This window comes from Oryzias latipes, chromosome 7 (genome assembly GCF_002234675.1).
Source record: "Oryzias latipes chromosome 7, ASM223467v1".
Lineage (NCBI taxonomy): Eukaryota > Metazoa > Chordata > Actinopteri > Beloniformes > Adrianichthyidae > Oryzias > Oryzias latipes.
The window spans coordinates 23,378,915-23,406,650 of record NC_019865.2 but is presented as its reverse complement, the minus strand read 5'-3'; the positions used below and the strand labels follow the sequence as shown (position 1 = coordinate 23,406,650).

At 40.0% G+C, this 27,736-nt stretch overlaps 1 protein-coding gene across 12 annotated transcripts in view; it reads left to right on the top strand.

Moving 5' to 3' along the window:
• The window catches only part of hspg2 (heparan sulfate proteoglycan 2), a 130,604-nt gene that overhangs the window by 36,484 nt on the left and 66,384 nt on the right, over window positions 1–27,736 (top strand). For 11 of the 12 annotated variants that reach the window (XM_023956857.1, XM_023956858.1, XM_023956853.1 and 8 more), the window contains exons 2-14: window positions 1,743–1,872; window positions 1,957–2,007; window positions 19,167–19,276; window positions 19,372–19,430; window positions 19,616–19,785; window positions 19,895–19,927; window positions 22,657–22,782; window positions 22,894–23,082; window positions 24,682–24,801; window positions 25,031–25,162; window positions 25,467–25,611; window positions 27,295–27,452; window positions 27,538–27,678. In XM_023956857.1, coding sequence (XP_023812625.1) covers window positions 1,743–1,872; window positions 1,957–2,007; window positions 19,167–19,276; window positions 19,372–19,430; window positions 19,616–19,785; window positions 19,895–19,927; window positions 22,657–22,782; window positions 22,894–23,082; window positions 24,682–24,801; window positions 25,031–25,162; window positions 25,467–25,611; window positions 27,295–27,452; window positions 27,538–27,678 — 1,564 coding nt within the window. The remainder of the gene's footprint in view (window positions 1–1,742; window positions 1,873–1,956; window positions 2,008–19,166; window positions 19,277–19,371; window positions 19,431–19,615; window positions 19,786–19,894; window positions 19,928–22,656; window positions 22,783–22,893; window positions 23,083–24,681; window positions 24,802–25,030; window positions 25,163–25,466; window positions 25,612–27,294; window positions 27,453–27,537; window positions 27,679–27,736) is intronic. The other variant, XM_023956854.1, reaches the window with a different exon arrangement.

Here is a 27,736-nt window from a genome sequence, read left to right as displayed (position 1 = left end):
CCGTTTTCTAAGATGTTTAATAGAAATTAGCTTTACGGTTGTGGAGTACTCACCCCCTTCCCTCCTCTGTTGCTAAGAGTTGGAACAGGGAGCTTCTGGCCACCCATTTGTATTTTTTGGGTCACAAATAAAATCTTTTTCAATGGCTTTCCGTTTGAGGAAATACTCAGAAATGCATTTTTAAGCTTAATTTTTGTAATATAGATAGATAGATAGATAGATGACTTTATTAATCCCACAATGGGGAAATTTCATTTATCTGTGGCAGCAAGACGACATTCAGAAATAATCTATATAATATAACATCAATAAAGGACATCACAAATTACATTTATATTAGATAATTAAAAATATTACTTAAATTATTATGAAAAATTATTATCAAAAATGAGATTCTTATTAAATAAAGAAATAAATATTAAATAAATACAGCTGCAAAAGTGTAAAAAACATGCGGTCTGCAAAACATGTAAACTGTAAAAAAACATTACAAATTTTTTCAAAATACAGAAATAACTAATGAAGTTCACACCAAGAACAAAAACAAACAACTGTTCAGGAACAAAAAACAATTTAAAATTGAAAAACAACAACTACAACAAAAGTAAATGAATCAATGACTAAACAGAAAAACACCCTAAACACTAATATATATCCCCCATCATCAGAAAAACGCCATAAAAACATGTTAAAAAACAACAAAAATACTTTTTTTTTATCAAAGTGGTTCTTTAAAATTTTATTTAACTCCCTTTAAGAGTTACAGACCTGAACTTTCATCAGATTCATGTGAATAGCTTTCATTTTAGAGAAAGTGACAAAAGTTTATATTTGCACACAAAGAGTCATTAAGAAGGGTTGTTAAAGCCGCCTAAGGTGGCAAGATTTTTCTTCAATCATCCCTCTCATTCCAGATTCCAGAAAACAAGCTGCAAAGGACTAGTTATGTTATATTAGATGTTTCCTTTTTTTTTTTTTACCCAAGAGTGGAACACTTAAAGACCCACTCCAATGAAAATTGTGTTTTTGGTGTTTTTAACATGCTTAACTTGTAACATTTTTCTGACATTGGAGGACATTTACAAAGAAAGTTAAGCTTGAACTTCATTTCTAAGATTTCTTTATTCAAATCGCTGTGTATGTGTAAGATAGCGGGAAAGAGTGTGAACAGATGGATGATGGGAAATAAGGGTATTCTTACTCTGCGCCACGAGTTCGGCCCACAACCTAGAGGCTAATTTCTGATGAAGTACTGCCATTCTGCAGAATTTATTTCCTAGAAAACAACAAAGTTTTTTTGGTTAAAAACGGCATAATCATAATTAGAAGACCACTGCTGTGAAAATAGACCAAAAGATGATCGGAGTGGGACTTTAAGACGCAGTAAAACAGATCAGTGTCATTGTGATAGTGCAGCTGTGGATTATTCGAGTCCACTCTGAACATGTGTTTCTAAAGCCTCCATACTGCTTCAACTACACCACAAAGAGGAAAACCACAACATTTCCTAAATTATGTCCAAAAACTTCAACTGCCTTTTATTTGCATGCAAACCACAGAGGAAGCCTCTTGGAGATAATGAATCGTAAAAGTAAACATGTCACAATGTCTCACTTCCTGTCTCGGCTTTGTGCTTTTTTTTATTTATTTTTTGATGACCAACAGGGTGGTTGTGCACCACAGGGTGTAACCTTTTCTGTGCGGACACTTCAACCTCCTGTAAATCTCTTTGTTTGCTGTAGGTGACTCAGGCGTCAAAGGTGTGGGGAGAGGTCCCGCTTCCAGAAGATTTAGAGTCGGAAAAGGATGTCCAGGCGTCCCGGAGTTTGCTAGACGATGATGAGGACTTTGTTGCGGATGGAGCGTCAGGAGGTGGAGCTAAGCTTTTCACAAATTCCAATTCCAAGTTAAAATCTGTTGCTTACTCCTGTATTTGATTTTTTCTTTCTTTCAAAGAGCTGCCCAGCGGAGAGGAAGATGGCAGCACACCGGAGCCTGAGACCACAAGTAAGGGAGTAAAAAAGAATTGTAGCAGTTATCAGTGACAGATTTTGTTTATGTGAGGTGGAGTACTCCCTCCAAAGCTCCTCCATCTGTGGCTCCGACTTCCTTGTTTGTGCATTGAGTGATGATACCTTCACATCCTGCTGCACCCTGTGCCCCCTCCCCTCCTGCCACAACACAAGCCCTTAGACTTTGTATTTGGGAGATAAACATCTCCCGTCCTCTTTCATCTTTTTAACTGGTGGCAGAAGTGATAGCACCAGGAGAAACATTAACGTCTAATGAACAATAAAAGCTGCGTCAGAGCCCCCGTGCTTTGCATACAATCCTGTGCTTTCCCAAGCCTCATTACTTTGATGCAGATGTATAAAGAATTAATTAATCAATAGAAAACATTTAGTAGTTTAAAGGATTCATTTTTAATTTTAGCTTTTTTCTTAATCCAGACACTTAACAGATTAGGATTTGTAGCAAACACTGAAAACTGAAGGAGAGAAATACTTCAACTACTTTTTACTGTATTAAATATTTTATTTCCATTTTATATGTCATAGATGTTTTACCCAAGCTGAGACTCTTCCTTAACCCCTTTAAGTATGCACATGTCGCTGGCCACACCTAAATAACACATGCTCTTGGACATACCATAACTCTTCAACCGTAGCCAACGTAAATCAGCTGATTCTGACATGGAGAAAAGCGCCAGAATCCGCTGGAAATACGTCGATTGCAAAAACAGTCCAAGAATTATGTTAGTTGAAAGAATGTAAACAATGAAGCTAAAGCTCTGGTGCTATAAGGTTAAGTGCGAATTTAAGCTTAACCTGAGTCGGTTTGTTGAAATGACAAGATTTGACAAAACCTTTAGGCTAAGTTCACACCAGCCTCAGCAACACATGTTTAAGCATCCACTTTGATGAAAAGTCTATGTAAACACGTCTAAATGGGCGTTTTGGGTTTCGAGTTCAAAAAATCTCCCATTCATGTGTTGCTACACATGTTGCACAGTTCTACACACGCTTCTACACACGTTTCTATGCATCTTTCTAGCTTTCTACGACTGTTTTTGAGTTCTATGTACAAAACGAGCAGCCATGTGCATTGATAATTAAACCAGGTTAAACTTTGACCAATCAGGGACTCTGGTGTTCTCTTTGTTCTCGATGTATGGATGGCGTCTCTTTTGAATTTACAGAAGTACCAACCATTTGTAAATGAATCATGAAGGAGAAGTTAATAATTGAGGTTTGTGTGCGGCCGAAATTATTTACACTTACGTGTTAAGTGTTCACTATGACCTGTTACCTGCAGGATGACCATTGAAAAAAAATGAGTATGAACATTTTCGCCCTACGGGTTCACAGAGTGGTCTACAACTTTAATATTTTCTGTGAGCCACCTGCAGGCCTTGTACAGATTTTTTTTGCCCACAGACAACCAATGTCCACAGCTGTGATTAAGGTATTAACTGAGAACAGTTTGAAACCATTCTGAGTTAATACAATAACTTATTATATCGTAAGTATTGTTCTCTGAGCTTTTTCACAATTTTAAATGAGCAAAAGAATGCAACTCATTCTTGGAAATCAAAACCCTTGCAAATGTAGCATGAGTTGAACTCACCTACTAATGCTCTTAGTTTGTTACAGTTAAATCCTAATGACAGAAAACACTTACAGCCTTTATATTTACATCTTTTTCTGTTGGGGTTTGGTTCACCGTGGAAGACCTAAACAACAGGCACCCAGAGGCAGACAAGTGGAAAATAAATGTGTTTATCAAACATTAAACCAGACAGATGAGCTGCTGAAACGGGTCTACCAGAGAAGTTTGAACAGGATTCAACACTTGGGATTGATGAGACACATAATCTGAGGATATGGAAATGTTCAGAGAAAGGACTTATGGGATGTGGCAAACTAACCCAAAAAAAAGACATGATGCTTTGAGAGGCTAAGGAAATGAGGAGCAGCTGCGGTAACTCTACACTGAATGCAGGTGCAAACAGTCAGCAGAAAGAACTTCCAACACAAAACACAAAGGGGCGGAGCTAAAAAGAACACACATAAAACATCTCCAACGTGTTTTGGTAGACTTACCCAAACAATCTATCATCTACTAACCAAATGCTTCATATGATTATTTTATTTTACAAGTCATTGAAAACTTAATGTGATATTTCATTTAAATGGTTCCTCAGAAAACACGTGGACAAACTCAAGTTTGTCAGTATTGCCTTGTTGGACTGTAGACTATATGCAGATTTCGTTTTTTTCGTCCATCTTATGCTGCGTTCAGACTGGGCTCAGCAACGCATGTTCAAGTGACTACTTTCAACAAAAAACTCTTTGTAAACACGGATATATGTGCGTTTTGGGCTTCTTCATTTGGGAAACTCTTGCATTCATGCATCGCTACCTAAGTTTTTAAGTCTGTCTCTACGTACAAAACGTCATTGAACGTTGAAAATTAAACCAGGTGGAGCTTCGACCAATCAGTGAGTCGGATTTGATGGCGTCATATGGGTAGCATCCCTTTCAAAACATGGAAGTACCAACTATTTGAAAATGTGTCATGAAGGAAAAATCAATAATTGCAGTGCTGTGAAAGAAAAAGCCTGGAGCAAAATGTACCAGATTATCACCGTACGACACTTTGCACAAGACCTCTTCTAACTGTGAGTACATGGACTAGGATTGGGTAGCAACAGCCAAATGTGAACCACCAAAGCACATTCAAGAACCCACGTTCATCACATCCCCGGTGTGTATGCAGCCTCACAGTCATCAATGTAAACGATGGATGCATGATATAACAAAACAGCAACTTAAGTACATTTTTTTGGTAGCAGGAATGTTGAGGGGCTAATATTTGATTAGGTGGATCAGTCAGACTTGCTGCCTTCCTGTATGGTGATTGTTTTGGGGGCATCATTGAAAGATGATGTCAGAGCTGAGGTATACAGTGTCGTGTGTATGTCTCGCAGAAACAACACTTGTGCAGCCTTGGATGGAGTATTTCAGGGTCCTAGAGGAGATTTCAGCTCATTTCTGGAAGAGGTGTTGACAGCATGCAATCGGGACAGATAAGAACAGTGAGGCTGCTCAGATGAAAGGTCTGGTTTTAGCCACTCACTAAGGAAAACCGTCAGCAGAGTCTGATAAAGACAAAGTTGAAGAAATAGGTGTGAGGAGGCTTTTTTTTTTTTTTGCAAGCACAGCTTTCCTGTGAGTTTCAGGTGTGCCTTATCCTCGTGTACATGGAATTAAATTTGAAGCGCTTTTTAATCATAACCAAAGTTCAGCCGACAGTCAGAAATGTACTGGGATAATTTAAAAGTCCGAAGAATACAAAGTTAATTTGCCTTGAGGGAAAATGTTCTCTTGTAACGTGCCCTGACATTCACTGTCACTTTGGTTTACTGCCGTCTCCATAAACCTCCAGACTCGGGCCCACATGGAAAGTTCAGTGTGTCTTTTATTTGTCGATTAAGAAGAAAGCTGAGACTTTGCAGGCCTGTTGTTGAGTAAACTGTCTTATCTTTTTAGGCGGCCCTGCAGAGTTCGATCAGGATTACAATGATTAGAAGAGACAGACCAACTCCATATTTAGATCTGAAAAAGGCTGCCCCGGGAAGGAAATTCTGCATCCTGTGCTGAATGCAGAATGCTTTGCAGATCTCTGTCCCGCTCAGACAGTTGATCCAAGTCTCTGCCTTCCTTCCGTCTCCACTATTCTTAAGCAGGTCTCAGCAGTGCCACAGTTGCCCCCATTATGCTTTGTTTCCTGTTGTGCGTCTGTTATTGTAGGGTTAAGGAATTCCCATATCCTGTGGCACTCTGATGTATCCTAAAAGGCATCTGGGATTTGAATTGGGATCAGGTTATTTTAAAGCATCTTTGTCTTCGGCTGATCTTTGCCTCGCATAATCATCGTCTGGGATCTCTTCAAAGAGAAAAATGGTTGTGTCTCATGTCCTCCTAACCTTCTCACCTCCCAGATTTCTGGAAAATAACTCCAGCCCATTTGACTTATTTGTGGAAGCCTTTTCTGATTTCATAAAGTCTATTACAAACAGCCTGAGTGCATTAGCTTCTTTCTGCCAAAAAAGATGCACCTAATGAAGATGGTGACTTAAAATCAGACCACTTTATCTTTGGATTAAACTTATAGTCTTATAGGCAGCGTTTAGCTATGAACAGGTCTGAAAAAGACTGGCAATGTGTTCATTCAGGGTGTACTCTGCCTGCGCCTAACAGCAACGCCGTGAATTCAGCGGGTTTAGAAAATGGATGGATTGATGGAGGTATCATGCTAAGATCTAACTAGCTCCTTTTTCTGTCAGAACGCCCCCTCACCTGGTCAAGTATAAACTCCCAGATACATTTTAAGGTGTTCTGGGATATTGGTACCAAGAGGTTAAAAGTCCTAGAAAGCCACGTTAACACATCAAACTGGCTTTAGTTGTCACCGCTGCACAGTGGTGTTTAATGAAAACAGTAGGTCGTCTGTATGTATGGACACCAAATAAGCCTGAATTTGATCCTTTTGCTGGCCCACCATTGTTCCTTACTTGTACCCAATTTGGTAGAAACTCACCTCTGCCGGTTATGGCCAGTTTGTAAGAGTTAAAGTTTTGAAGATCATCTGACTCAGTCATACTGTCCTGACAACTTGTTTTTTTGTCAAATTCACTCAAGTACTTTCAGGATTTTTGTTTTTGTTTTGTTTTAGCTTAAAAAATGTTAACTGATAACCAAGGTTTTACCAAACAATGCAATAAACACTGAACTAAGCAAAAACCCAATTGATTGCAACAGATTTAATCCAATTCATTTGAAATAAATATTATTATCCAATTTAATTCACATCATTCCAAAAGGGCCAAAAATTCCATTAGAATGATTACTTTTAAGACATGTTATTGACCATAATATTACATCAAAGACTTTTGGTGTAACTCTTTGTTGGTTGTTAATCTTTGGCCGTGGACCCTGCCTCTGGCTCGTCTCGCGCCCCTAGCCGTCCCCCAACTCTGTCTAGATGAAGCCCATCGGCTACACTATTCAAGCATGCAGTTGTAGAGTTAGATAAGCTAATTCTTCTCTACGGGTTCTGGTAAATCGCCTGTCCATCCTGGGGAGTTTCCCTCCTTCATGTGGACGCCTCTGTAGTTTCTTACTTTTTTTCTGGAATACATTTCTTTTTTTTAGGGGTTATTCCTTACCGAGAAGGAGGGTCTTAGGGCAGGGATGCTCGATTTAGCTTGAATAGTTATTACCTATTGAGTTCTATGACTCCATGTTCTTTTGGATTTCATGTTCATTATACAATTACCAGTATGAAGCCCATTGAGGCGACTATTGTTGAAATATTGGGTTATACAAATAAAATAAAATTGAATTGAATTGAATTAATCCCAATCCATTATCTAGTACAATATAGAAGAGATAGTATGTATTGTTTTGTGTCGGTGCTCATAAAAGTACAGCTGATTTGGATTTGTGCTGATGAAAAACCTAACTTCATTATAAACTGATGACAGTTGTCATGCTCAGGTTTTCATCTATCTAACTCTTAAAAAATAAGTCTCAGGAAAGGTAGATATTTAATATAATAAAAAGGATTTGGTTAATTTTATTGGAATTGTTATTGGATTTTTATGGGGTTGCTGTGGCACAGAGGTAGAATGGCTGTCCTCTGATAAGAGTAGCGCAGGTTTGGTTTCTCTCCTTCCCTGCCCATGTGTCGAAGTGTCCTTCGCCAAGACAATGAACCCTACGAAGCGGAGCCACCATCAGTGTGTGAACATGTGTGTGCATGAGTGAATGGGACTGTGTTCAAGGAAGGTAGTAATATGCTAAACAAATATATGCCATGTATCATTGACCATTTTAATAAAGCTGGTTGATGTGCTGTGTGGTTTTCACCCACTAAATAGATCAGCCAGAAAGTCATCACCCTGATTCTTTGGAGGTTTCGGTTTAAATATAGCACACCTCAGCTCTGGACACATCTGCCTCCATTTCCGTCTGAGACCACAACTGACACTAAACAAACTTAAGTGGTGCTTTCTGCTGACTCATCACAAACATGTCGTTATCCTGTGTATTTTAGTAAAATTGTTTGACTCATGCATTTTCTATAAGTACTTCATTCCATTAGGGTCAGCCAGTCCCTACTCCAGTAGGGAAGGAGTTGTGGTACACCCGTGGAGGACTTCCGGCTATCACAGGATTATGCAGAGACAAATAAGACAAACAGTTATGGTTACTCACTCCCAATGTCCTATTTGTCTCTGGTTCACGAAAGAAGCTGAAGCAAAAAGACTCATGCAATCACAAGAAGAACATAAATGCGGCGTTCCGGATGGCCCCCATGGGAAATTTAACCTGGAACCCTTTTCCTGTGGGATAAAAGTCCCTCAACTGAATGAAGTCATTGATCACATTAGCAGAAAAGGGTCCAATGTGTGCTATTGATGTAGTTTCCTGATAAAATCATTAAACTGGGGAGGTGACGAGAAGAGCTTCTGCCAGTGTTTTGGTTGCTCAAGAAGCGTCAATTCAAACTTGGCTGTAAGAAGGCGTGTTGTTTTTGGGAAGGCTCGTCACGCTGTTGTTCCACGATAAGTGGGAAGAATTTATAACCTCAGCTGGTTTTACTTCTAATCACATCAATTTTTAGTGCATCGTTGCTGAGGAATCACAATCTTAGCCTGAATTCCTCCGCGGTCTTTCAAAGAGAACAGATGTTGGAGCATCTGGGTACGACACATCAGGATGAGGGAGTCTGCTTTGTCAGCTTGGCTGGGGCAGCGGGCAGGTCGCTGCCAGCCCACCCACTTGGTTGAGTTGCCATTTTCATGGGCTAAGTTGTTGTTTCTTTCAGTGGCACTGGCTGCATGTCAGACAGAAAATGTGAGCACTTCTACAGAGGGATAAATGGTGGCAGCTGCAGTTATTTCGGGGGTGTTTGGCTTGTTACAGGGCTAGGGGCCTCTGGAGGCAGTCACATACTGAAAGAAGAAAGATGTTTCTCATTGAGTTGGCGTGACTCAGTTTCCATCAGTGGACAGGCCAGCTGACAAGGAGCATACGCAACGTTTGAGCTGTCAGGATTGCTTGGGACTTATGTTAGTTAAGAGCTGATGATTAGAACAATTCATGCAGGAGGGGAGTCAGCATTTTGTCTCCCCAACAACTATTGAGTTTTCTCAACCCTTTAACACCAGAACTTTAGTTTCAATGTTGACATTTTTTCAACTATCGTAAAGCTACGTTCACGCGCGTTCCTCGGTGACGCGCTTTCAAGCAACCACTTTCAATAAAAGGTCTATGTAAACGTGCATATATGCACCATGTTTAAAACTCTCACGTTCACACGTCACATATTTTTAAGACCATTTTCAGGTTCTACATACAAAATGTGTTTCCATTGAATGCAAGTTAGACCAGGTTAAACTTTGATCCAATCACAAACCCGGATTTGGTAGAGACAAATTCATGTCATTCACGGATGTGCCAACACTTAAAAAATTTCAGTTTATATCCGGCCAGAATTCTATGACACCAAGTCTTTCATATATCGGAATAGAGCTGTGAAAGAACATTTTGCACCAAGACTCTTTCAACTGTAGGTGGCGAACATGCGCTAGTATCTGGTCACAACAGTCTAGTGTGAACCCCACACACTAAACACGCACATTCCCATGTGAACGTAGCATAACTCTTCAACCGTCTAAGCAAATAACATAATTCTGAACAGATTCTAAAGCAGCTTTGGGTTGTTATGCAACACTTTACATTGGCTGATATGAAAAGCCCCATTTCTCCGCATCAGAATCAGCGGATTTACTTTGATTGTGTTAACAGTTGAAGAGTTGAGGTAGGTCAAAGTACGTGTGCTATCTAGCGACATCGCTTTGGTATTAAAAGGGTTAAAAAGACAATCCTTGTTAAAGATGAAAACTTTCAGATTTGATTAATTGGTGGCCCTTCTCCTGCATGGGATTACCTGGAAAAAGAAGCCCAGATGAGGGTTTGTTGTGTCACAAAGCAAACACTAAATTAGAAAGCGTGGTTTTCGGCTTGGCATTCACTTATCCTGTGGATTTCCCAGATCTGAGAGTTTATTTGTCTAAAGCTCAGTGGTCGATCGGCAGCTTCCTGCTGGAACAGAAGGGACTATCTATACCAGATAATGACTCTCCTGGGAATCTTTAAGCTCTGTTGGATGCAGAAAGAAGAACGCTTAGGAATGTTTGTGTTACTGCTGGTTATTCGTTTGCTTCATTCAGCGAACAAAAGAGCCTGGAGCACTGTCAAACACTTTAAAATAAAGCTTTATTTGCGTGTTCGGTGTCATCTGTTTTCAGTAGTCAAGTAGCAGACTGCATAAAGCTGTGGACGTCAGAGTGAGTTTACGCCCAAACCTTTAATTCCTTAACTACTTTCTCCCGAAGCACCATGCTAACGAGCGTCAGAAGCCATATGCTTTTTTTATGTGTGCGGTTGTAAAACAGCTGGATCCTGCACCCTAACTTGATTATGAATGAGCTCAAGTTTATGGAAAGGACTCAGAGTCAGGATGGAAGCTTATTAAATCTTTTTGTCACTTTTAAGTTTGAATTTGTTGGAAGGGGCAAGGTTGTGTTGGAGTATGGTGAACTTATCTATAGTCATATTTTAAAAAACACAACTTTTTTTTGGCAACATTTAAAGCCACTTTTGAAGCTGCATTTTAGAATGACGGGAAGTCATCCTCACTTGACATTTCACAGGACGCCTGCTGGGTGAATGCATTCAGGGTAGTGGAGGAATGCATGAGTCATCTTAATGCAGAGCGCGGACGTTGTTGCTTGTGCCAGTGCAGAAGGCTTCAACTTCGGGAAGGGGAAACAAAGAAAACAGCTTTAAATTGTCTCAGTTCTTCCATTTGAGAAGGGAAAAACAGGAAGTTGCTCCTCCCTGCATCCTTGTACAGTTTAAGGGTGGATGCTGGTGTCCGAAATGAAAAGCAGTTGTTTCAGCTGCGTCGCTTGAGTGAAACGTGCATCCTTTGCATCGCTGGACTTAGGATGTTACACCTTATGAGGCTACAGACGCAAACATGATTGACACTCCCACTGACATCAATCCTATGGTGGTAACTAGTTTCTATCATTGCCAATTTCTTACAGTGCCATTCCCATCATATTTTGACCTATTGTAAAAGTGCTCCAGTGGGTTTTTTAACTATGATTATGCCGTTTTAGCCAAAACCCAAAAACATAATCAAGAAATATATGAGAAATGTCTTGGTTTCTAGGAGCGGCAGTAGTTCTTTAGAAATTCGCCTATGAGTTGTGTGCAAAGCTGTTGGCACAGAGCAACCCCGCCCCCACTTCCCCTCCCTATTGCTGAGAGCTTGAAGCAGAAAGCTTGTTGCCCACCCAACCCAACCCCCTACTTCACAGGAATGATTCTTTTGTCTGCTCCTGATTTACAACAATTAAGAATAAAATACTTAGAAGTGCTATTTTAAGCTTAATTTCCTTAATATGTTCAAATGTATGTTTAAAACCCCAAACACACTATTTTTGTCTTTTAAAAATACGTTTTTTAACTTTTCCAGTTTAAAACCAAACTTTTAGGTTTCAAAAAAAAAGAAATATACACAATTGATGTTTTAGGATGATAAATATCCATCTATCCATCTGTTTTCCTAACCTGATACATCCCTTTTGGGGTCACAGGTTTAATAAAGATGCATATTTGATTATTTGACATCAATAAATGAAAATCAATTTGGCTTTTAAAAACTGTATTTTCTTTTAGTCATCCATCGTAGTTCTCTTTATCTTTTATTCTAGCCCTTTTTTCTCCTTTTTGCTTTGAGCAGTACTCTTTCGGATTATCATTTCCCATTTCCTCTCCTTGCATTTTTCCTTTTCTAACAAAACAAATGTAACCCCCCTCCCCCCACCCCACCTCCACCCGCCTTGCTGACTTGACATGTGCCTCTTCCTCATCGTTGTCTTGCATTCCCCTTCACCTCTGCTTCCCGCCTGTGCCCCCCTCAACCTCCACGCCACGTCTCACCTTCCTGTTGCTTGCTTTGCTCCCCCACCCCCTCGCCTCCTTCCCCACCACCTTCGCTTGCCACAGCCAACTGGTTGGAGTCCTCTTATCTGGGGAACATACAGAGCCCCCCTAAGCCAGAGTATAGTAAGTCTTCAAGCTCCTCTTCTTCCTGTTTCCTGTTTTTGGCCTGTTCTCCTTTCACCTGCTCCAGTCTCTCCTTGAGCACAACCTTGGGTAACATTCCAAGGAAAACTCAGCTTTGGGATCCAGAGGTTCTCTTCTTTCCTCCTGGCACTTCACTGCCAGTGGAAAATCCTCAACTTACAAACTCCATTTAACAACAAAGCATGTTTCTAATTAAGTCACTGTCGTGTAGGTGACACATCCCACTGCAGCAAACCATCTGAAGCATGATGCTTGAAAATATGTCTTTCTGTAAACAATGATGGGTTTATTCTAATTCGAGGAGCTGTGGGAGAGCTGAAGGAGGCCGGCTTAACTGTGAAGCTGGAATTATTTCCCATGATTCCCCCAAAGGGCACGGAGCAGACATGGAGACTGAGCTTTTTGGCTGATCACCAGCAGGAGGGTTAAGTGGCAAGGATCCTGTCTGCATGAGTTAGGCTAAGAAAGAAGCAGCTGGCAGATGAATTTATTATTCAGAGCTTTGGGGAGATGAAGATGAGATCGAATAAGACGAGCTAAGATACTGATGTGTGGCTTTAGCCTTGTAAATGTTATATTCCGGCCCTTTAAACGGCCCAACGAGGGCTGTGGGTACTGCCTTTGCAGATTGAAGGTCAAACCCAAAGTGGCCCGTCTTTAGACTACACTCAACTTGCAGCTCAATCATTTCTTTGTTTTCTGCATTGGCTGCTGTGTGTTCAGAGGGGCCCGTTGCACAAAGCTGCCATAGTTCTTTTATAGTTTGTAAATTAAAAGAATGGAATGCTACTTTTTCCAGCCCTTTCTTCCCCTCCCACTGTTTGGTGAGCTTCATTACTTTGATAGTAGAGGGAGTCAAAAAGGGGATTTCCCTTTGCTGGAAACAAGGCGTGCAAAAAGGGGCAAAATAGCCACCCATTAGGAGAAGGGCGCAACCCACTGCTCTAATCGGAGGATCTCAGGCGGGAGGCAATCAAACTGGCTGTGCGGCTGCAGCAAACTCAAGTGTAGACCCAAGCCGCTGTCGACTGAGCAGCGGGCACCCACGCAAATGATTAGATTATGTGAGGGTCAAGGAAGATGCTTTGATGAGTTCCCTTTTATCTTGCTTGTTCTCTAGGACAACATTCAATTAGTCCAACAAAAGCTATGGTTAAAAAGTGGCAGAGGAAGCTTCCAGTAAACAAATTTAACTGAGTCTTCACCTCACTCTTACGCTGCCAAAAAATGAAAGCTTTCCTTACCAGTATTTCCTGTAAAACTAAAAACAGTTTGAGCTGGACAACCCCGGACCAATATTTAATGCATCTCAGACTCTAGTGGTTTCACAGTTAGGTTTATGGGGTTTCTATCTAATAGTGAAGCTACCTTCAAACCGCCCTCTTGTTCAAGCGACCACTTCTAATGAAAAGTCAATTCGGGGAAAAACTCGGGCATTCACAAGTTGCTATGCACATTTTTGAGACCATTTTCAGGCTGTACATACAAAACACGTGGCCAATAAACACGTGTTGAAAGTCAAAACAGGTGGAATTTTCACCGATCACTTAAAAGATATTAAAAAATCTCATCCAGAATCATATGACGCCAAGCTTTTTCAAATATCTGAATGGAGCTAAAAGAAAAAGGCTGGAGCAAGATTCACCAGATTTGCACCACTTTTACATTTCCCACATAATCTCTTCCAACTGTAGGTTGTGTACATGTGCTAGTAAACAGCAAAAAAAGAAGAAAGCCCTCCCTGCTTGTCCAGTGTGAACACCATGGCGTATAGTACATATGTGAATGTAGGTCACGTGTCCGTAGCTTCCAAACCAAGAATCTAAGAAATATTATTGAAAAACACAAACAAAAGTTCACAATACTCCCAGACATCAGAAGTTCATAATTTTATGTGGAAGAAAACATAAAATTGAACCATAAAATATAACTGAAAATTAATTTAAGAGCTTAAACTTGGTATCCTCTTACTGATAACTCATTGGCATTTTTTTATGATTTGCCACCTTAGCAACAGAAATATTAAGTATTTCATCCGTTTTTTATATCAAGTACTTGCAAATCAACCTGGAAGATTGAAAATGAAAAGTTTTAAACGTAAATCGTTAGATGCATGTGGATTTCTGGCAAATATAAAGCAAATATGGAGATAATACAGGGAAAAATATTTTGTAGCACAAGTGTGTACCTGATGTCATGCTTTTCTTAAAAATAAGAGTGCAAATGTATAAAAGATAATTGTAAAAAAGGTAGACGACTGGATTGCTGCACTTGGAATGTTATATTTTAGAGCAACTCAGTCACCTGTTGGTTTGGCAACATCAGAACCTTTGACTCCATGAAACTGATAAAGAGCTACTTGTGCTGGTAAATGGTAAAAGTTGCACACCTATACAACGGTTTCCTATCCCTGGTGAAGGGCTAAATGTTTCAGTGATAACCTACTTCGCCTGTGCACACATTGACACATGGCACCAACCTTCAACCTCCAGGTTCATTGTCTTGCCCAAGGACACTTCGAGACATGGACAGGCAAGACGGAAATGGAACTTGTAATCCTCCAATTAGAGGTTGATCGCTCCACCCCTGCACTACAGTCATCCCTGTAGACTAGGGCAGTGTTTTTCAACCAGTGTGCCGTGGGAAATTGCCCTCATTAACTGATCTAAAAACACTTCTTCACTTCCTTGTTCTGATCTGCTCATAAGTCTCTCAGTTCCAACAAAAATACCAGCTGAAACTCGTCTTTAGCGGTGTAGCTTTCCACAGAATCCGGTATCAGACCGTGAAACAAGTGAACAAAACAATGAAGCTTAGAGACGCTAGTCTTTCTGCGTTCGGTGGATTTTTGCACTACATGTCCCATGATGCATTGGGTTAAAGTGACAGCATCTCGGGGCACGATGAGTCTCTCCTCTTAACGTCTTGAAACAACAACGAACACAAATCAAACAGTTTTAAGTATTTTAACTCAACTTTTATTACATCTTTTAGAAAAAAACAGCTGCAGCTTCCAGCTTTTTCTGCCACAAATGTCACAAAAATGCTTGTGAGATTGTGGAGGAGCTGTAGATCAATACAGACTATGAGTTTCTCCTTTTTTTTTTTTTTTTGATGCTGGTGTGCCGCGGGACTTTTGTCAAGGTTAAAGTGTGCCGTGGCTCAAAAAAGGTTGAAAAACACTGGTCTAGGGGATTGATTTAAGTGACTTATGGGATAGGTGCAAAGCCCATGCAGCTAATTCTGCATACATAAATGTTGAATGAAACACAAAGAATAATGGATATGTATAGAATAATGGACATTCCATCACAACAATGGTGCCTTAGTCATTTTTTTCAGCTCTGCTCCAACACCAACCAGCACATCTCCCTTACCTGAGGCAGCTGCTGTCCAAAATGTCTCTCTAAGTGAGTTAGGGATGTTTTATTGACTAACACACTGATGCCACTATTTAGTTTCCCTTCAGGCGTGAACAAAGTGCTTTTGTATTGAATCAAGTTCAACAAAGCGGGACGCAGTCTGCTTGAAGTTATCACCTATCAAAAGTAGCAGTGAGGACACTGGCCTGCAGTCTTCAGTTATTGAAGAGATTAATCCCAAATCTGATGCTGAAAACAGCTGACTCAAATTTACTTAGCAGTTTATGTAAAAGCCAGTCATTTGTGTTGGAAAAATTACAAAATTATTGAATATTTCCTTTCTGATCTCAAGCAAGTTTTTAGCATCCAGGTAATCAGTCAGATGAGACTGCTTTTACTTTGAAACGATTAAAGGGGACACGTTTTACTGTTAAACTGCAATAATATTTTAGATAGAAACCAGAAACACTAATATTTCCACTCCCCCTTTGCGACTTTTCAGAACAATTTCTATTTTTGGAAAATCAGTTTGAAACCTTTATACATTTATGTTTCTTTGTTGGTAAAGGGACAACCCATAATAATATTAAATATAATATACGTATGTAAATATGGAAGCCAATGCAGATCTTAAGCTCCTTGGCAGGTCAGAGCCAGCAGCACAACACAACACACAAAGTATTTAAGAGAATGAGAGTAAGAATACAATCAATCAAACACAACAAAAGCACTCGTCAGAGTCCAGCACTGCATTGTGAAGCTGGAAGCAAGATTTAAGAAGTTGATTATAGTTTCTTTAAGTGCAGCTGTTAACTTTGGCAGAAAAAACGTTTTCTTTGTCGTGCATGGAAACAGTGAGCATACGTAGACGTACACTAATGTGGTGGGTGCATGTGTTTGTTGCTTTTAGCTTCTTGATGTTACAGTGCATGTGCAAATTGACTGTTTTGCACATATTTGGGCATAAAGGCTTCGCTCCCGAGCCTCAGCAGAGGTCCACGTGGAACAGGATTCCCTGCTTTTGGCTCAACATTTGGCATCTCTCTGGGTTAAAGAAGACAAATAATAACTTCCTTCCTCATTCTACAGTGCCAGTCAGACTTCATAGCCTGGAAACTCAGTCTCTAAAGGTTTTGCAGACGTGTTAGAATCAAGGACCCGAGGGTACGGACTATTTTAGCTTTTGTGGACTCAGCTTCTGTCAGTGGAATTATAATGACTGAGATTTTGTTTGTAATGAGTTAGATATAAAGTTAATCATTGCACAGGTCATCTATAAGTAGAGTGGAAAAAATGATTGGCTAAAGACTGTAATGAAAAGATGGGCACAACTTTAGAAACAGTTGATGCTAAACTTAAGTTAAAGCCTCAGTCACATGCACTCATAGAAGGGTTGACCTGTGCACGTTTTTGAGTTGTCGGGCCCCATGGAGGGTTTTAAAGAGGAGCAGTCACATCTTAAGGGGAGCGCAGGTGTGTCTTGCAGCTCTCTTGAGACTCGAGGCTGGAATGGACGATTGTTGTGCGTGTGGTCAGCGTTTCTTAAAATAGTTGTAAGGATAATGCAAGTTTCTTGCACTTATGACGTCCATGCGATGCTGTAACACAGTGTTTTTAGGCCACACTCTTACTGACTGTAAATTCCAAATTATTCATGCATGGGGTGTGCACTTGATACACAAGTGTCCAAAGAATGGGCGTAGGATACACGCACAAACTACACTCTATATTGCCTAATTTCCTCATTTTTAGGCAAGGAGCCCTTGAACAGCACTAACACGCGCCTTGCAGAGGATGGGGGGGGTGGGGGGGGTGGGGGTTAGAAAAGGAAAGAATCTGTATGACATGCCTGCATCACATCTACTTCACCATTACTTAGCCTTACATTTTGTCTAAGGGTTCATTACAACCTGTGTTTGCAGTACACCCGTAGACCAAAAATGGCATAGAAAATGGCATACAGGTTTGCCCATATCCTCCCATAAAGGGAAGTTGTGACTAAGGCTTTAGGAATTGGAAAAGAAGGTTTCTTTCATACTAGAACGCTCCAGCAAATGACTGAAATTGTAGAGATACATATGTGGATACATTTTACCCCTTCATTTGGTGGCAAGGAACTGGCAGAAAAAACCTGTAGTTCCAACACCTAGTTACTTAGGATGGAACCAAAGGCTGTAGAAAAGCGTTAAACCTTGAGCGTGTTCAGGGCACTGGTGAGGACATAGATGCACACTTTACCTAAAGACATCCACTTCATCCCAAACCTAAGTATCTGCACCACCTCAAAGAATAGACAAATCCTTTCGAAGGCTACTGGTGCACTGTGCACCTGTTACTCTGCTAGCATGCTTGATTGTTTTTTAAACCCATTGGAAGAGCCTGTTTTTAGACACTACCTCCCCGATGTTTTTACAGCTGTGGAACCAGAGGGAACAGCTCCGGAACAAATATTCAATGTTATTTTACTGCTTTTAAAGAGAAATATGCCCCTCTCCTCACTGGAAAACAGAAAAATAGGAGCAAAGTTGCAGAGATGACAAGTTTGTCTGCTTTTGAAAGCTTAACTCTTTGCTCAATTTCAAGGCATCTGTAATGTTTAAATGCTATTTACATTGGTGACACTGTTCTGCCCTTCAATGCAACACTTAATAAAAAACAATTGGCCCTGTGATAGTCTACTTTCTCACATGTATAGTTATTTGGCTTAATAGACAAACACAGTTAGAAGAATAATATTAGAGTTTGAAAGATAACCTATGAGGTCAAGTAGGATCATCTTAAAATGAATGGAAAAAAACAAATTCAAAATTTGAAAAACAAAATGGAAAATTTGGCAACATGTTTAAACCCAAAACAGACCAAGGCCAAAGATCTATCCATCCATCCATCCATCCGCCAACCCATCCACCCAGCCATGACGAAAGTAAGCAAATATTCGATCCCTGTTTGTTACGCAAAATCCAATTTTGATCAAGTCTGCGGCCCAACATCCGGGGCATCTTTGGTGTATACTATTCATTGAAGAGGGTGTGGGGTTTACACCTTCTTGGCAAGAAAACCAAGCCTCCAAACACCTGTGTGACCCACATCAACTGGTTCCACACTCCAGACCAGCAATAACTTGGCACCTGTTAAAAACCAGTTCTTAAGAGCCTGGAGTTGGTGCTTTGCTGAAAGAATCCATGAACCAGTTCCAAGCAAGGCTCTATCTCTAACCAGCATTTAAACCAGGTCAGCATTAAACCCCTAAGTAGACATGTCAACGAAGGTGGTGTTAAGTTTGTATTAGCCATTAACTGACAATAGTTAGGGTTTGGTTAAGCCCGTAAACTGAAGAAATCCAATGAATAGTCCGACAGTAGTACCTGTTTCTGTGGGGGCCAAGCAAGAGTTTTTTAACCTATTCTTTTGTAAGGGGTTTTCATTAAAGCCATGGCCGAATTTATCCATCTGTACCCAGTTAAATATTTAGTCAAAGAACCACAGAAGTCAAACAGTCCTATATAGCACTGACAGACTGTAGATTCTGGAATTTTATTCAGCCTCCCTCTCTTTTTTTTTGTTTTTCAAGTTTATTTCAGAGCTTTTGTCAACTTCACCAACTCTTTGGTCTTCAGCCCTGCACTCCAGGACCCATCATCTACTCAGTTTGAAGAGATTTCGGAGGCCGTAATGGACACGGTATGTCATTGACAGTATGCTGAAATTGAGCTCACTGGTATACAGATAAATGGCCTTGTCTGAAAATCCAGATTTGTTTGTTTTTTTCCCCACAGCTGGAGTCAGAGTACAACAAGATTCAAGGTGTCCAGTCAGTCAGCGTAGTCCACATCAAGTAAGAACTTAACCCAAACAAATAATTATTTCCAGGTGACATTTCAAACCATGCATGATGGGGATCAGGTGTCAGTAATGCATTAGCAATTACTTAGTCCATCCAAAAAAAACCTAGCTGTTTGGAGAGTTTCAGTTTTGCATGTCAGCTTAAACCTCACCCAAACTTTCTTGTGCTTTTTGCAGAAAAGTGACAAGAGAGGATGGAGTTGATGTTTTTGTGGAATTGGACGTAGGCACCAATTATGACAATGAAGAATTGATCCGCAGTGTGCTTTATAACGTGGTAGAGGATGGCTCCATTGCGTCCTACGTCACCTCAGTCAGGGGCTTTCAATTCAGGCGTCTTGGAAAAGGTGAGAATCTGAGACCGAAGGAAACCTAACCTTATGTTCTCACATCAAATGAAAGTCCTTCAGAAATCTGAGAATCTTCCTCAACATCATCTCTGGTTTGTCCTTTAAGCAATGCCTTCAGTGGAACCCATAGCAGAGCCAGGTTTGTACTGTTCCATGCCTGCTGGATGGTAAACTTTGCTGGCTGCACTGTAGAAACTGTAGAACAAATGAATATTTTTCAAAAGCATTTAAATATTTCTCTTGTGATGAAATTTGATTCTGAAATTCATATAAGCAACTGTTATGCTGTCTGCGAATGTTTTGCATGGACATGGCATCGACGTTTCTGATGGACTGTTGCCAGAGAAAGGCCTATGCATGGCATGATTGTGACCTGGAGTGCTGCAATATAAACCACAGCCTCTAAAAGAAGCATGGCAAGCATATGAGTTCAGCTTTATCTTTACTCGTAGGATGGATTTCCTATCAATGATTGTGTTTGTTTTGTGTTTCCTACCTTGCTTGAGTGATCAAAAGTACAGTGGGGAAAAGGACCGCTACAAAAAAGATCTGCCTCCTCAATGAGTCTGGCCAAAATGCATTACAGTCGTCCCTCGCTGTCAGCCATGGTGGCCTCACAGTTATGCAGATTTTTATTTAATGTAAATTTGCTTTATTTTTGATTGGCTTTAGACCAATGTCAATCATCCACCTCTGTGCAGTCTCTCCTGTACAGACTCTGTTCAGCTTTCAAAGATGATCTTTGGTATCATACTAAACTTATTTTCTACAAAGATTTTAACTTTGAGAGTTTAAGCAACAGAGAAAAGCATGAACATTTTTATCTCTGTCTGAGAAAAGTAAATAAAGTGTCTGGTGAGGAGTTTTACAGCTTCAAAACATTTGTAAAAAAATAAAAATAAAGCTGGCTGCTTTACAATAAAGGAGGGACCACTGTACATGTTTACTTTTGCTCAAATCAAGGGGTGGGCAAGAAAACTTTTTGGGTGGTTAAGGTGACAAGAAACAGCAGAAACACATGTGGGGCACACAACTTGAAAAGTCATTGTACAGCTAGACAAATTTGTATTTAAATTGAAAGCGGCATAGCTGGTATTATGAATCAGCATACCAAAACGTGAAGCTTTTGAAGCTCTTGCAGCTTTTGAAGCTCTTGAAGCTCAAACAAATAAGGAGTATCATTAATTCAAGGTCTGACTTCACTATTAAACTGATTCCATTTTCACTTGAAGGGGCATCATTAGCCTTATAGTCTTGAATTTTTCATGTGTGCTCTAGTATCTAGTATCCTCATGTGAAAACATTCAGTGTCCCCATATGTCTTTCCTTGATGTTTGTATGCTGTTTTGGTTTTGTGGTACTGCCTGGTTAGTTGGGATTTGAATACATTTACCGGTAATCTATTTTTAAACTTAATGTAGGTGGATTTTTTGTTATATTTTTTGTTATCATGTTTTTTATAATCTTAACTTATTCAAAAGTATGCTCCCTTACCTTAAAATGTTACATTACCAGAATTTTTATTGATTACATGACTTTTGTATTGGTTTTAATTTTCAGTTTTAGAGCACCTGCACAAGTAGAACAGAACAGAAAGTCACAGTGGTTCCGCAAAGTTTTTTGCATTTAGCTAAGCAGGGATTTTGTATCGTATTAAAAACTAAGAACAGGTTATTATTTATAAAGTTATGCACAGAAAGCCCAATTGGAGGACTAGCTTTCAATTTGGACCAATTAAGTCTTTAAAAAAGAAAACATAGGCTAACACATAGAGTGCATATGGAATAGAGGAAGTGTCATTCTATCTAGAACACACTATAAATGTGTGTTTGTCTCCATATTTCTATTTTCAATATCTGGATAATGTAACTGGAAAACATAATCGTTCTGAATCCAGAGTCCTGTCTAACACCATGACAGACTATTGAACCTAAATAAATTCAAAGCTATGACAAATAGGATTACATCATTGGTATTAAAGTAAAATGCATTATTACATATTCTGTACCAGGAAACAAACAACTGACTTGTGACCAATGAAGTCAGTTCACAGTCTTTTAGCTGTCCAAACAAGCCTTTTCATAAGTGTGCAGTCAGTTGTTTTAAAGAGGTCTGGAGATACAAGAAAGGTTTTGATCTGGGTCTACAACCATCCAAACCATTGGGACTCTGAGCAGACTTGAAAGCTATTTACTTTGTATTTTTTATCTTTTTTGAGGTTGTTCTTGTAAATCACCCATTGAATTATAAAGTTACTGCAATATATGTGAGTCGCTATTTGTTTTGGTTGCATTTTTTTTTTCATTCCTTGTGTTGTTGTTGTTTTTGCGTTGAAACATTAAAACCTCGTTTCCACTGAGTGGTACGGTCTGGTCCAGTTTGGAATGGTCCAGGCAATTCAGGTGAGCGTTTCCACTCAAAGTTGGACCGTCATGGCGCATGCAGGGTTTAAACCGATTGCGTAGCTTTGCGTCATAGTAGTGCGACTACTACAGCAAAAGCAAAGCTATCAGCAACAACATTGGAGGTCATTGAACAGCTAAGTTTTTTTGCTTGACTTTTGGTACTTGCACATACAAAGCATTTAGTGTTGTTCAAGAGGAGATTGCAGGCGGTGACCTTGACCTTCCGCCACTCAACGGATTTTATCGTGTGACGACAGTATAGCTCCACCCTAACTGGTCCGTTCCATTTTTCAATGGACCTACAACCAACAGGGCCCCAAAAATGGAATTATTTTGCTCGGGTCCATTTTAAAATGGAAAAGCTCAAAATACCGTACTGCTCAGTGGAAACAAGGCTGAAGGGTCATTTTCTTCCATGTGTATAATCCTTGAAAATGTACCTTCCCTCCCTTTATATATATAGTTGTTCCCATCATAAGACCCTGCATGGCAAATGAGTTCAGGTGTGGTGATGGAACGTGCATCCCGTTGAATTACAAGTGTGACAACAGAGCTGATTGCCGGGACTTGAGCGACGAGGAGACCTGTGGTAAGCGGCCATTATGATTATCCTCTAGTTTTGTAGCTTGCTGCCTAAGTTCCATTAAAGCAATCCATTTCTTTTTTCTGTCTTGCTAATAATCAACCTCTTTCCTTCTAGGTTTTATCGCTCCAGTCTATACAACACCTGCACCAATCACAGTCCCTCCCATGAAAGTTTTGCCCCCCGCTCCACCTTTACGCTGCAGAGCGGATCAGGCCACATGCCAGAGTGGGGAGTGTATCTCTCGTGACTACATCTGTGATGGAGAACGGGACTGTGCAGATGGAAGCGATGAATTCAGATGTGGTAAGAAGTTGCACAAGATATGTAGTCTTCTATTGAATGCACTTGAGTGAAAGTTCAATTAAACACAGCAGAGAGCCATTTGTGTTTGGTGATTTATTTATTTGCTGTGATAAAGCTTCTTGGCATTAAATCCTACACAGTTGGGAAGCCAGTTTATTTCCTTTTTAAATGGTGCCACATTTAAACAAGGAAACAAACAAGACTTTTCACCATGGAATTTTAACACAAACAAAGATACTAAAATCCCCCAAATTCAAATATTCATACTTTTTGTGCTAAGATTTCTCGTCGAAGATGAATTCTTTATTTAAAAACTATTAAAAGTAAATTTTTAAAAGAAAATCTATCAAGGCAAAGCACTCTTTGAACCCTTTTAATAAAATTAAATATAAAAGAAATGGGATACTTTTCATTTTTTTCACATAGAACAAAGGTATCTCTAAATGCATTTTTACCTAAATAAAAGAAAAAGTCTGTCTGGAAAAATTCTTTAGACGAATCTGTGTTCCTATGAAAAGGTCTAAATTTAAATTACAGTACAGACCAAAAGTTTGGACACACCTTCTTATTCAAATTAATGGGAAGGTGTGTCCAAACTTTTGGTCTGTACTGTTTTTAAAGGTTATGTAAGGTCAAGTAGCTACAGGTAGTTGCCAGAGGATTACAACAGTTATAATGTAATTTAACCAATCACAATCAATAACATATTCACAGTTTTTAGAAAGTGCTAGGGGCCAGATATTACTGATTTTATGACAAAGGCATGTGGGCCAGTAAAAATTTGAACGTAGGCCGCACTTGGTCCACAGGCCGGACTTTGAACATGCCTGTTCTGTATTAACAGAGAATTAAAAGGCCTTTATCATGCTATTCTTAAGCCCTTCAGCGTAAACTATATCCAAATACATGATAATATATTACCTTTGGAACACTAAATATCAACTTTTAAATGAAAAATTAGTTATTTTCCCAGCTAATTTTCCTACCTGGAAGGAAGACTACTGGATCTGAGGCACCGGCTTTCAGTCGGTGTGAGTGTCGCCCATTTCATGACGTCAACCTAGAGCCGGCCTTGGCAGCATGTCTGCATTTCGCCCACGAAAACAAACATCTGAACTTTCGCAAAGATTAACAAATTCTTAGTTGGATTTGATATGGTCATTCATGTTACAGAAAGAGTGTTTCAATTACAGAAATTTAAATTCAAATCCATGAAAATATTTCAACAACCAAAAGCCAAAATAAGTACACTTTTTGGTATGTGGTATTTTATTAACCAATACTTTTTTTTTGGTTAAATTAACAAGATCAAGGTACCTGCAAAAAAAGCCCATACCCTACCAGCTACAGCAATGCAAATGTGTCCTCTGTAAAGGACATTTCTAAACCTGAATACCTCCTGACCACTGGATACTACTGAATTACCTCATTTTGGTATCTACAGAAGACATTTGGGGCTTTTCAATGTTACCAAATGTGAAGGGGTGGGGCACTGGGAATTGTAGTTTAGCTGGGTTTTTATTCACCAAGAAAAGTATTGTTTTTCCTGCCCTCAAAATTTGTACCTATATTACCTGAACAGCTTTGCATGCTTTTTAGGCACTCCATCACCTTGTGAGCCAAATGAGTTTAGGTGTAAAAATGGCCGCTGCGCCCTCAAGCTTTGGCGCTGCGATGGTGACAATGACTGCGAGGATAATTCTGATGAAATGGACTGTCGTAAGTCTGAACTCTGTTCTTTCCATGAGCTGAAACAACAATTTCCATCTGTATTTTAAAAAATAAAGGGTTTTTTTTCACTGACATGCTGAAAGTGCTCATTTTTGTGAGCTGTTACGTTGTTGTTTATGATTACCAATAAGACAACCCTATCTGACAACTTGTTTCCCAAATCGCCGTCCCAAAATATCAGACGTGTCTTTCTGTTTCTATCTATTCATCACTGCAGCTACCAAAGGCCCTGAAGAGCAGTGCGCATCTAAGCACTTTGAATGCGTCAGTGATCGCAAGTGCATCCCAGCTAGTTACCAGTGCGACGAAGAGCCGGACTGTGCTGATCGCTCTGACGAGTACGGCTGCAGTAAGTCCCACTCCAGCAGCTGGATCTTTGTTTTCTCTCATGAACATTTCAGTCTTTTTTTTTGGCACGCATGCTGTGACAGATTAGCCACAGCTCTTGTCAAACATCTGTTGAGTGAGAAACATCTTTTTCTGATAGACTCATTCGTGAGAACTTGAAGGAAATTCTCCATCCATACTTGGGAGTTAGGTGTCAGGCATTTATGTTTCTTAGCCGGGTAGCCAAAATGTACTCACTTAGCGGCTCTTATTTGTGCATGAATAGATGTCTTGTTTTTCTCTAATATCCATTTGACACTTTTTAGCCCCTCCCACTGTAACAACCCCACCAGAGGAGTCCATCCAGGCTGTACGGGGCTCAACTGTTATGTTCACCTGTCGGGCTGTTGGCGTTCCAACCCCAATGATCACCTGGAGACTCAACTGGGGACACATTCCTGTGAGTGGCAGGTGAGTTGATTTTCTTATATTTGGCTTAACGTATCAAAAATCCGCCCAAATTTTGTTAAAGTGTTTCAGAGTTTTTTTTTTCTCTTAAACACGGTCCTTGGGGGCATATCTTCTGTACCATATGTTAATCGCACCATCATCAAGCTCTTTTCAGGCCCAATTGTCAGGGATGCACCAGTTTTTTGCTATTGTCACACTGCGCATGTCACATGCGTTGTAGGATGAGCTAAACACGCAGTTTTGAAAAGACATTTAGCAGATGCTGTTCACACTGGACTGTTGCTACCCAATTCTAGCACATGAGTTGGCACTAGAGTTGGAAAAAGCTTGGTGCGAAATGTCAAAGTGGTGCATATCTTGCAAATTATGCTCCAGGCTTTTTTTTACTGCTCTTTTCCGATATCTGAAAGACTTGGTGTTATACAATTCCGCCAGGGAGCAATCAATAATTTCTCTCCTCCATGATCAATTTTTTAATGGTTCTGTGAATTAAGGTCATAACCAAATCCGAGTCCCCGATCGGTCAAAGTTCATCTGCAAAATGCATGTTCAATGGACACACTTTTTGTACTAATAGACAGAAAATTGTCTTAACGGCCAGAAACACCCATGTATGCATGTTTAGATAGACCTTTCCTTCAAAGTGGTTGTTCGAACGTGCGTTGCGAGTCCAGTGAGAATGTAGCATTATAGTAAAGTTTGATAATGAGTAAGGATTATATGAGGGTTTTTTTTATAATAAGCACAGGAAAAGGTCAAATAATGACAAACATACAAGAAATCTTATAGAACATAAAGCAACTCTGCTCTGAAAAACCCTTTAACATTTTGCTTATGAGTGCAGATTTTGAGAGAAAAAGAAAATAAATGAATTCTGATTGTTTATGAACCAGCTTGGAATAATCTATCAATAATAATCTCTGACTGTCGATCAAACTGATATTGTCCTTCAGTTGTCTGATAGTTAGAGCATTGTTCCCTCTGTTGTTCCCTTTGTTGAAGTTGGATTACAAATGTTTTAAGAGCTGTAAACCACCTCACTACACACTTCATACACTTTTCTCTTGAAAGCTGAAATGTATTCTGTACAGAAGACATAGCACGGAGGAGACTAATTGACAAGGTCTATCACCAATCAGGATGCAGAACACAATGTGCTGCAAAAGCAAAAACAAAAAAGTGAAATTGCACTGAAAAAATCTGTGAAATACAGACAAAAGGTGAACAGTGATATAGCTAGGGAACACTGTACATTTAATCTTCTGGAAAGTCTTTGAAGCTGTAAAAATTGTTTAGTATAAAGAAATATTGTGGATTGCTCTCCTTTGGGAAGGAATTCAGCTGCTATATTGGGATCAATGTATCCACAGAGCCTATTTCCCATGATTCCTCTGGGTTTGTGTAGTCAATGCTGCAGACCAAAAGCTTCATTTTTTTTAAATGTTAATGTCTGTTTGCAGCTGTGCATGTTTAAACTCTGGCTTGTGTCTGAACTAGCCTTGTGATTTTAATTAGCGAGAAAGCTGTGATGCGCTGTGGTTGCAGAGCAATCAGTGTGAGTTCGTCCTGGTGTGTGTGCGGTTAGACAATTACAGTGGAATTCTAAGGATTTTTTTCTTCTCCCAGTCTGTGAAAGTCAGAGGCCAGTTTACCAAGTCAAAATGAATCTCTTTCATTCCCCAGGGTTTCCATGAACAATAAAAATGGTTTTGGCACCCTCACGATCCGTGATGTGAAGGAGTCGGACCAGGGGGCGTACACATGCGAGGCCATCAATGCTAAAGGCCTGGTGTTCGGGGTCCCAGATGGAGTGTTAACCCTGGTATCAAACCCAATCCCAGGTATTTACCACTATCAATAGGTACAAGCCTTTCGGGATCACCAACACGGGCTGTAGCTGAACCCCCCCATCCCGCACCCTTTCAGGCAACTGCCCTGATGGTACCTTCAGTGTGAACGACCGCTGTGTGCCCTGCTTCTGCGCTGGAATTTCCAAGAACTGCAAAAGCGCTGGGCGCTACCGTGACCAGATCAGACTGCGCTTCACTGATGAGGAAGACTTCAAAGGCAAAAAATGAGCTCCATACTCGAAAGGTATTTGTGGCCCTGACCTTGAGGACTGAGA